At 40.9% G+C, this 11,491-nt stretch overlaps 1 protein-coding gene across 1 annotated transcript; it reads left to right on the forward strand.

Annotated features, from left to right (window-relative positions):
- The first annotated feature begins 216 nt into the window (after positions 1-216).
- Positions 217-9,370, forward strand: pygma (phosphorylase, glycogen, muscle A). The gene is made up of 20 exons (XM_049743324.2): positions 217-572; positions 2,599-2,700; positions 2,795-2,873; positions 3,386-3,489; positions 3,725-3,856; positions 3,961-4,072; positions 4,160-4,242; positions 5,074-5,217; positions 5,394-5,486; positions 5,581-5,727; positions 6,523-6,686; positions 6,770-6,884; positions 6,976-7,077; positions 7,249-7,396; positions 7,481-7,539; positions 7,748-7,889; positions 8,131-8,338; positions 8,407-8,541; positions 8,675-8,741; positions 8,852-9,370. Exons 1-20 carry the CDS (start codon positions 330-332, stop codon positions 8,999-9,001), a joined length of 2,529 nt encoding a protein of 842 aa, XP_049599281.1. The 5' UTR covers positions 217-329; the 3' UTR covers positions 9,002-9,370.
- Positions 9,371-11,491: the final 2,121 nt, after the last annotated feature.

An 11,491-nucleotide genomic window follows, 5' to 3' on the forward strand; every position in this document is an offset into this window, starting at 1 on the left:
GTCTACTCGTTCTTTTTATATCCTTAATGTTCTCGGTTATGTGAAAAAGCACAATCGTGATGGCTGAGGATAAAACCTAATGTCATCATCATTCTTGAGAACCACTGTTAATGGGGCCTAACATTTTAAAGTTACCCAGCACATGCTCCACCCTTTACCAAAACGGCAAACTAGCCCCGCCCTCTTTGTAATATTTATAGTAGCGCCTTTAAAAAGCTGATCCCAAGACCGCACTGTGCTGCCTCTCTATCTGTGTGTCTGGGCCTGGTGGCGCTTGCTTAACGTAAACAATTCTCCCAGAGGTCTCAGCTAGCAAATCCTGAGCCGCCATGTCCAAACCCTTGTCCGACCATGACAGGAAGAAGCAGATCTCTGTGCGAGGCCTGGCCGGCCCCGATAATGTCTCCGAGCTGAAGCTGAATTTCAACAGGCACCTCCACTTCACGCTGGCCAAAGACAGAAATGTGGCAACCAGAAGGGATTACTACTTTGCTCTTGCCCACACCGTGCGGGACCACTTGATCGGCAGGTGGATCAGAACCCAGCAGCACTACTATGAGAAAGATCCCAAAGTAAGTTCAAGTCATAACAGGAGCAGATACTCAACATCAAAAGTCACGTGACCTAACCGAATGCACCCGATTGGTAGTGACTAAAATATAATTTTTCTTGGTCAAGCTTAAATCCGCCTGCTGTTAAATACGGGCCAGGTTTCATTGCATTGAAGCAAAAGCTTCTCATTCCTCAGCTGTACTGGAGCAGCCTGAGTCCAATCTAATGCCAGGGCATGACATTTAAACTTCACAAGGGCTTCTTAGCAGTCTGCTGCTAAGCTTCCATTCTTACACTGCGCTGAAACATTAAACCTCTCCGTGACCTTCTGCTCCGTCTCACCATAAAGCATACAGCCTCTGCTTGTCGCACATGAGCACATGCCTCCAAGGGCGGCGGGATTCATATCTACGCCTCCGTGCAGGTGCGTGCCATGCACCTTTAGAAGAAGCCAACCCGGACTTACAATAGTCAGCTGTCACAAATAGGAGCTTGGCAGCCGAGTGAAACCAATAGCAATTATATTTACATGAAAGGAAAATTGCTCTTTGCTATTTAATATATCACTCTGAAAAATAAAGGGAATTTTTTTTTTTTCCCTTTTGTGACATCCAAAAGAGTCATTGTTCTGTCACTTAAGTGCCTTTTGTGTTCACCCAAGCAGGGTGACATTTACTTGAAGAGTGGAATACATTTTTAGAACAGGTTTAATCCAGCGCCGGTGGGATGCAACCTCACACTGAACCGCCCGACCCTCCCGACTGTATCGACCTTGTTCGCTGCAGCAGACTGAAAGGTCAAAGGTGAATTCCTTGAAAAGAAACCTTGAACAGAGCTGTGAGCTCATGTACTGCAAAGCGACTGTGCCAGATTTATTGATGATATTTATAAGTATCAGTTACAAAGGTAACTAGGACAGTGAGACAAATCGACAAAATCAAAGTCGGTTAAGATGCGTGACAAATCCGATCAAATGACTGAACTGTGGTTGTCACGAGGCTTTGTCGTGAGTATTTATCATTATCATTTATTTATTTTCCTCAACAAGCACTTGTATCACTCCAGAGTTGAACTCCACAAGGAAAGAATATCACTCTCAGGCTGACCTTTACAACGACCTCCACGGGAGCTATTTTTGCCAAAGCAAAATGTTGCCCTTATGTAATACAGAATGCAATTTGTCCCTTCGTCCCTTCCCTTCGAGCTTCTGCTTTTGCTCTTCAGTGCGCATCCGCCTTCTCAATTTCAGAAGAGGTGAAAAAACAAAATTAGCCAAATGGCAAAGGCTAAAACACTAGACAGGCCCAGGTGGAAGATTACTGATACATGTAATGTGATCGCAAGGAATATTTGGGGGGGGATACTGTACGTCAAATATCAGAGAAGTATTTTTGGTTTCAGTCATATACAGTATTCACACATATTTGTAGTCCCCCCCCCCCCCCCCCCCCCAACTTATTCACACGAACCTTAATGTGTGTGCACGGAAATAAAATCACATCTTTAACTTTAAATAAAATGTAAAAGATTTTTTTAGGTATTCACCTGCGATACAGTGGCTAAAATGTACTTTATCGTTCTGGTTTTTAATGAACACTTAGGCCCTACTGTATATATATGTATGTATGTGTGTGTATGTATATGTATGTATATATATATATATATATATATATATATATATATATATATATACACACACATACATACATATATATACATATACATACATATATACACATACATATATACACACATATATATATACATATATACATATATATATATACATATATATACATATATATATATATATATATATATATATACATATACATACACACACATACATACATATATATACATATACGTATATACATATATATATACATACATATATACACATACATATATGTACATACATACATACATACATACATACATACATACATACATACATACATACATACGTACGTACATACATACATACATATACATACGTACGTACGTACACATATATATATATAACTATTTTGTTTTTCAACACAGCGTGTTTACTACATTTCGCTGGAGTTCTACATGGGCCGCACCCTGCAGAACACCATGGTGAACCTCGCACTGGAAAACGCCTGTGATGAAGCCACATACCAGGTGAAAGGACGAAGTTTCATCTTTTTTAAGCAAGCTTTCAAAATTAAAATCAATTTATTAATGTCAGCCTATGTGTGCGCTCTGGACTTTTTAGTTGGGTCTGGACATGGAGGAACTGGAGGAAATGGAAGAAGACGCCGGTTTGGGAAATGGTGGACTTGGTCGACTAGCCGGTGTGTGTTTTTAAATTGCCTTTACAAGTTTGAATGTTTCAAATTTTGATTGCAGTACCGTATTTTCTGGACTATAAGACGCACCGGACTATAAGGCGCACCTTCAATGAATGGCCCATTTTAAAACTTTGTCCTTATATAAGGCGTACCGGACTATAAGGTGCACCATTAATGCATCATGTCAGATTTTTAATCCAAATCAAATCATTCTCCATTTTATCTTTTTTTATTTCAACTTCAGATGCAACAAATTACTTTATAATCACAAAATAATGATCCATAGTCTTTTTGATTCATGATTCATAGTCTTCAGCGGGCCACTTATGATTGATTTCATGACACAATGCTTCGGGCCAGTTTAAATTTAGGAATTTGGTCCATATATAAGGCGCACTGGACTATAAGGCGTACTGTTGGCTTTTGAGAAGATGTTTAGGTTTTTAGGTGCGCCTTATAGTCCAGAAAATACGCTACTTGAATTTGGAAGAGTGATCATTTTTTTGGGCTTCCAGCTTGTTTCCTGGACTCTATGGCGTCCCTCGGCCTGGCTGCCTATGGTTACGGTATCCGCTATGAATTCGGCATCTTCAATCAGAAAATAGTGAACGGCTGGCAGGTTAGTAACACCGGCAATCTCCCTCTTTTCTTTGCAAAAACATGTACGGTATATTCCTAGGTCTTATTTCAGGACAGATGTGGGCTTAGGTAACCTAATGGCATAAAGTGAATAATATCCATAATTATGTGTTATCATTATCTCGTCTTGATTGTCCTTGTCATTTTCTGGGTCTGACTCAGCTCAGAACGTACTCACCTAATGAGTGTTTTTCGCTGGCAATGTCATTACCAAGGTTGAAGAGGCCGATGATTGGCTGCGCTATGGCAACGCCTGGGAGAAAGCACGCCCGGAGTATATGCGCCCCGTGCACTTCTACGGCAAGACCGAGCATCACCCCGATGGAGTCAAATGGGTTGACACACAGGTAGAAAAAAAAGATAAACTATATATATACACAGAGAGTGAGAGCTATCAGGAGTCAAATCTTAGAATCTAAATGGCCTCTCTCTTCCTGTAATGTGTTGGCAGGTAGTTTTGGCTCTGCCATATGACACCCCGGTCCCTGGCTACAGAAACAACGTAGTCAACACCATGAGGCTGTGGTCTGCAAAGGCGCCATGTGAATTTAATCTTAAAGACTGTAAGCGTCTTGTGGACACTTTAGAGTCTTGCAACATAAAAAGGTTTTTGTAAATTTATTTTTGTGCGTCTTTTTTCTTTTTTATAGTCAATGTCGGTGGCTACATTCAAGCTGTGTTGGACCGTAACCTGGCTGAGAACATCTCTCGCGTGCTGTATCCCAATGACAACGTAAGAAAGGACTATTTGGATGTGTGAAATTATACAGCTGTCATGCGATATTACTCCTATTCAGGTACATTGCGTAATCTTAAAATATAGATTTGCATAATCTGGGACCCGAGGACCTCAGGGTCTTTGTCTTCAGATACCTTTAAAATCTGACATAAGAGCTGACCACCATATGCCTACCTCCCTACGGGCTCCAGATGGAGGATTTGCTTGAGAACCCTAAAGCTTTAGCTATACCCAAGTCATGGTAATTTATGTGTGAGAAAGTGGTTGACCTAATATTTAGGTGCCATTTGAATTTAATTTTAGCCAGTCTGCACTGTTTATGGTGTCTATTTTAATCTTCAAGAATGTCGTGATGAAGCTCAATTGAGATAAATTCAGTTTCTATCTCATTTTTTATTAAATGGGAAGACGATCCTAATTTTTTTGTCAAATGCGAAGCTGTGCACTTTTGGATCGTCATTTATTTATAAATGTCATGTTTAAGTTCACTCAAAAATATTATTGCCAACCGGTTTCACGCAAGGGTATTGTTAGTCCAACGCTAAAATATTAGTTTGACATTTACTCAAGATTTGGTGTGTTGAAACAAAAGTCAGCCTAAGAAGAGAAACTAAAATCTGTTAACCTTTTAGTCGTCATGCCGATTTCACAATTTAATAATTACATAAATATATATATATCTGCAATTTATGTTATCCCGAAATTTGTAAATGGAACATAGTGAAGGCAACGATATACTAAGGGGACGAGATTTTTCTAGTTGTCTGTGTAAAACAATAACGATGTTCAATGGACAAATACATACCCAAGTGTGTGTTTTCTCAGTTTTTTGAGGGCAAGGAGCTGCGTCTGAAGCAGGAATACTTTGTGGTGTCTGCCACCCTGCAAGACATCATTCGCCGTTTCAAGGTCTCCAAGTTTGGCTCCAGGGAGATTGCTCGCACAGATTTCAGCAAACTGCCTGACAAGGTAAAAAAAAAAAAGAAAATAAACTAGTTTCTGTCAACTTGAAACAAACCACTCCAGAGTAAAAATTACCTCTGTCAGTGTGTTTAATGCATTGTAGCAGGCTGATTAACGTATCAGTAGAGTGGTTTGAGTGTTTTCTAAAATTGACTCATGACGTTTTTTGTTTTTTTTTCCAGGTTGCCATCCAGCTGAATGACACTCACCCAGCTATGGCTATTCCTGAGCTGATGAGGGTTCTGGTTGATGAAGAGAAACTTACATGGGATAAGGTTAAGCAGAGCTATTTTCTTCAATATGCATACCAGATGAATCAACTCATGTAGAATGATCTTCTACACCTAAAAATAATTTCCTTCTGGATAGGCCTGGGACGTGTGTGTGCGTACGTGTGCCTACACCAATCACACAGTCCTCCCAGAAGCTCTGGAGCGATGGCCAGTGGACCTGTTTGCCCATCTGCTGCCCCGCCACTTGGAAATTATCTTTGAGATCAATCGTCGCCACCTTGAGGTTAATACTGTGTATTGCTACATGTCTCTTTATTACCCCTGCTGAGGAATAACAAACACATTTCAGCTGATTGGCCTGTTCATTGGTTAAGTAAGGGGCAGGCTATTATTAATATTCATTATTTTTGATAAAACAGTGCACACCTGATTGGAAATGATTCCAATTGAATAATAGCAATTACAGTTGTACATTGTAATTCTGTTGAACTAAATAATACAAGGGGTTTTATTTGATTCACAAGTAAATTATGCAGGCCTGGGGATCTACTGTACGCTTTTAGAATGCAAACTTAAGAATCATTTTCTGTCGGTTTCACATGGCTTGATTCCCCAGTTCAGCCCTTTAGGGGACTAACGACGGGTCCTGGGTTTTTCTACACTCCGGTGAATGAAGTGAATGCGACTGATTCTTTTGCCACCCCGGAGCTAACAAACTAAACACTGCATCCAATTTCCATCAGCCGCAAATATTCCAAAGATCATGGCTTTAAGACAGCATTTTTCAGACACACAATTTCAGGAGGAAATAACGAGGTTTGAGACCTGCCTCCGTCTCCGGCGCACATCGGTCCTCTCTGTCAGTGCTGTTTCACTGCTGAGCCGCTGACAGTCGCTTGGGGACTTATGTGCCAAACCGCGAATTAAAGGTGAAAAGTAAAATGACATTTGCCTTCATTTATCTGTGCGACTTTGACAGCAATTCTAAGTAAAGTTAGGGGATGGCAGGAGATGCTTACTAACAAGAGCAAAAAAAATGAGTTATTCTATTGATTGATGTCCAATGTCCTTTTGTCAGAACGTTGCTGCAAAGTTCCCCGGCGATAATGAGCGTCTGGCCCGTATGTCCCTGGTTGAAGAAGGTGGACAGAAGAGGATCAACATGGCCCATTTGTGCATCGTCGGCTCACACGCGGTCAACGGCGTGGCCCAGATCCACTCAGACATCCTCAAAGCCACTGTGTACGTACACGACGGCGGTCTGCGCACCTTCGACCGTGAGCCGTTTTGTTATTTGCGTGTCCTGATTTATGTCCGCCCCGCAGCTTCAAGGACTTCTACGAAATGGAGCCACATAAGTTCCAGAACAAGACGAACGGCATCACCCCTCGCCGCTGGCTGGTGATGTGCAACCCTGGCCTGGCTGAGGTCATCGCCGAGGTTAGCGGTGGATTAAACACGTCGATATCCCTCTTAGTGAGTAAAAAGACGCAGGAGGTTAACGCTCGCTTTCTATTCGTGTCTAATTAAGAGAATCGGTGAGGACTTCATCCGTGACCTCGACCAGCTGCAGCGCCTGCGCAAGCTTGTGAACGACGAAGCTTTCATCCGCGATGTTGCCAAAGTGAAGCAGGTGAAGTCAAGTTCATCTTTTTGATCGCTGTTTGGTCCTCTGGGCTTAATCTGCAACTTCTTCAACAATTTTTATACTTTTGTTACAGAATTGTTTTGCTCAATATAAAGCAAATGCAACAACTATCACAACATCTACAACTATCAAAGACTCAATCTTGTTATTTTTCAGGAAAATAAACTCAAGTTTGCCGTGCATTTGGAGGATCACTATAAGGTTAAGATCAATCCGAGCTCCATGTTTGACGTCCAAGTCAAGAGAATCCACGAATACAAGAGGCAGCTGCTCAACTGTCTGCACATCATCACCTATTATAACCGTAAGCATCCATTTTAATTTACATCACAAATAATAACATTAATAGGGCAAAGTCGGTGTTTAAGTTTCTTCGTATCCTGGCCAGGAATCAAGAAAGAGCCCAACAAGCAGTGGACACCAAGAACCGTTATGATTGGCGGAAAGGTATGCGCCTTAAACCTGACCAAATTAACTATTGTGGAAAATGTTGGCATTACGCAAAATGGAGAGCACGATTCGCTTCCAAAGCTGTCACAAAATCAACAAGCATCCCGGAATGAAAAAGATCATGTTCGACTTTGAGGCCCCATTGTCAGCTGGATTTGTTTGCAGCTGTTAAAAACGTCTCGCGTGACATGTCATTTTTTTCCAGGCTGCTCCTGGCTACCACACTGCCAAGATGATTATTCGTATGATCACAGCTATCGGCGAAGTGGTCAACAATGATCCCGTGGTGGGAGACCGCCTCAAAGTTATCTTTTTGGAGAACTACAGAGTCACACTTGCTGAGAAAGGTATTTCACACCCCCTTTGCCCTCATCTGCTTTTGTTTTGCTGTTCTTTTGGCCACCAGCAGATGGTGAAAAATCCTGGTCACAGTCGGTATCAAAAATATGGCTGGCGGGCCAGAACTGGTCCGCTAGGTGCCTCAATCTGGCCCATCATTTAAATCGATAATTTTACTGTTAAATCCCACTTGCCACTTGAACTACAATGCTCAAGAGTCATCGGCCGCTTACCTCTGTCATCTTTCAGCCATCCCAGCTGCTGACCTCTCCGAGCAGATCTCCACGGCAGGCACAGAGGCCTCCGGCACCGGCAACATGAAGTTCATGCTGAACGGCGCTCTGACCATCGGAACCATGGATGGAGCCAACGTGGAGATGGCTGAGGAAGCTGGCGAGGGCAATCTCTTCATCTTTGGCATGAGAGTGGATGACGTTGATGAAATGGACAGGAAAGGGTAAGGTGTTGACTCTCATCTGGCCAAATCCTAAAGTCAGAAATTAACAGTAGGTGATCTGCTTGTAGATACAATGCTCAAGAGTACTACAATCGCCTGCCTGAGCTGAAACAAGCCATCGACCAGATCGCTGGAGGCTTCTTCAGCCCAAAGCAGCCCGACTTGTTCAAAGAAATTGTCAACATGCTGATGCATCACGACAGGTAAAGGCTTTCACTAAAAGCCATCAAAATAACAGCAAGTATATTTTACATGTTGGTAGAATTACCACAGAGACTAATCATGTCTACCTGCTGATTTTTCATCATCCCGTTAATTGTGTTATTCCCTGCACAGATTTAAGGTCTTCGCTGATTATGAAGACTACATTAAATGCCAGGAGAAAGTGAATGCGCTTTATAAGGTATGCGTAAGGAATTACGCCTTGATTGTAATCACGTAATTGTATTCAATTCAAATCATCCCTAATGTGTATCGTCATTTTACTCATCACTGATCATTTAATCAATCCAGAACCCCAAGGAATGGACCAAGAAGGTGATCCACAACATTGCTGGATGTGGAAAGTTCTCCAGTGACCGTACCATCGCCCAGTACGCTCGTGAGATCTGGGGAATGGAGCCCACACTGGAGAAACTCCCCGACCCTGATAACCTACACTAAACTGTCCACATGGCGGCATTGTCAACATGATGATAAACATGAACTTGTCTTAACTTCCATGACAGAGGCAGTGTCAGGCAGTTGGAGTCCATCCAAAAAAACTTCAGCCGCAGTTTCAAATTAAATTCTACTTGCATCAATTCATAGTGCCACAAACAAAAGCCATAGCTACATTTTTCAGCTCATTTGCATATATACACAAAACCACAGCTTGCAGCAACATTCAAGGGCTGTAGAGATTGCAATTTAGCTGCTGTGAACTTGATCAAGGAGCTTTGTGAACTGACTGGTGATTTTTTTTTATGCAAAAATCCCAACGGCACTCACAAACAAACTCGTTCTGAATAAAATGTCAAAAATGCCATTACAGCCTGGGTGACTACTTTTATTTTTTTCTCCATTTACTGTTGTTTGTGGATGCAGCAATGTTTTGTACCGGCTCAAAAGGACACTGATAACCTTATTACGGATAATATTTACCATCAGACGGGGTTATAAGGCTGTCAACCTGGTTTTCACAGTAAAAGAGTACCAGGAATTTCAAATGCAGAATTACAATGAGCAAATCCACAAGATGGGCTATGTGCCTTTGTTTACATGATAATCAACCTTGCAGACAGCTGCTATCTTAGCAACGGTGCATTCAGGTGACGCAATCTGAAAAAAAGCAGATCTATTCTCGGTGCTGATAAATGCATATGTGTTTGTTTGTTTACCAAATGCCCTACATTAGGCAGATATGATCAGTCTGTAGTGTTTGTTTTGGGCGGCGGGGGCTGTAGTGGTTGTTTTTAGTAGAACACTCTATAAGGATTTTTATTCCAGTATTTATTTTTCATTGTTATTAAATAGTTATATTTAAAGGGCTATTTCAAACTATTTACTCGATGTATGCTCTCACTAAAAAGTTTAGATTGATAAAGATGGTTTGAAGTTTGAAACAAAAACAGTTTTTTAATCTGGTCTGGCTCAGTGTAGTATGTTTCGCAGTTTATATGCGAATGTAGTCACACCCGTGAACTTTACACCATAAGAATGATTCACAAGGAGATCCTCTTGAAAACATAGTGTCAATAAATCTGAATTGAATTGATTCTTTAGATTGGCCTTATCTGCTTGAAGTGTCTTTCTAGTGGATCTTTTAGAATAGAGCAGAAACACGCCAACAAAAATAGCCTCAACTTGACTGATATAAAATGAGATAAACTGTGTTTTATTGTCACAGACGTTTGGAGTCAAAAGGGCATTCACGGCAGAAAAAAAGTCATTTTGAGTGAAAGGTCACAGCTCAAAAAAGTATGCATATTATTCTTTTCAGCCACATGCAACAGGCAGTTCTTAGAATGTTTTGACTCACTTTGGACAGACGGCACAGAAAAAAATGGTTGGCAGCAAAACCACTCTGAGCATGTGCGTTAACTGCACGTGTTTTTTTTTGTTTTTTTTAAAAGACAACTATGTGAACAGCCACCCTGTAACTCATTGGTTCTGTAAACTGAATAGGAAAACATGCTCAAATTATTTAATTCTTTAGAATACAACGTGCTTCTATTTTGCAGAAAACAGCATGTTAGTGATTGTTTTTTTTTTTAAATAATTTTAAAGGACACTTGTCATGTTTACATACGGTAGTACAAATTATGATCTTGTTTACATAGTTCAGACTTGTGGACGGACGGTCAACGCTTCATTAAAAATTGCTTGTATTATTTTGGGTTTTGGTTACAGAAATTATGCGAGGTTACTTGTGTATTTGTAGCCATGAACAGAGGGAAAAGTGCAAAGCAATGAGAAAATCAGTAATGTGCTCATGTCAGTCACGTTTCACCACTGCAATAAACAGGAAGACACGCATGTCTTCTTTGGGAGGCATATCTGATTTTACAAGTTGAAAGTCCAAATTCAAAGGTAGTATTTATGAATGCTGAAAGTGACATAAAATTATTGTGCACATTTTGAAGGCAATATTAAAACGGCTAGTCACTCTTTTTGGATTCAAATGTCGCCCAAAATGACTTCAAGAACAACTCAGTGACTCTCACAGCTGAATCAACCTGTTTTTTTTCTTGTTTTGTTTTGCTTTGCTTTGGTGCACCTGCAGCTTCATTCGGTCTGACACCTCATGCTGATTATTAGACAAGTGCATGCAATCCTCAAAACTATTCAGCAGGATAAAAAGGCAAAGGTTTGGAGTTGTTGCTTCAACAATAGCAAGATGACACTTAGTATAATGTGCAAAGGCACTAGATGTACTGTACACATACTCTTTGTTTGATGATCAGTACTTTTTTTTCCCCCAATTGGCCTCTTTCTTAATGTTATGGCTTATTTTGGTGACAGTAATTTGGCTCTGCACATTTTGGGGAATTCTTTTTTTTGTTCCACTGGTGGGAGTTAACAATACAAGCGAGGCACTTCAAGACTTTGACACATGAAATAACTACTGGAGGAGAGGGGAGTGGAAAATGAACGGAACATAGGTATCTGCCC

Source organism: Syngnathus scovelli, chromosome 15 (assembly GCF_024217435.2).
Source record: "Syngnathus scovelli strain Florida chromosome 15, RoL_Ssco_1.2, whole genome shotgun sequence".
Lineage (NCBI taxonomy): Eukaryota > Metazoa > Chordata > Actinopteri > Syngnathiformes > Syngnathidae > Syngnathus > Syngnathus scovelli.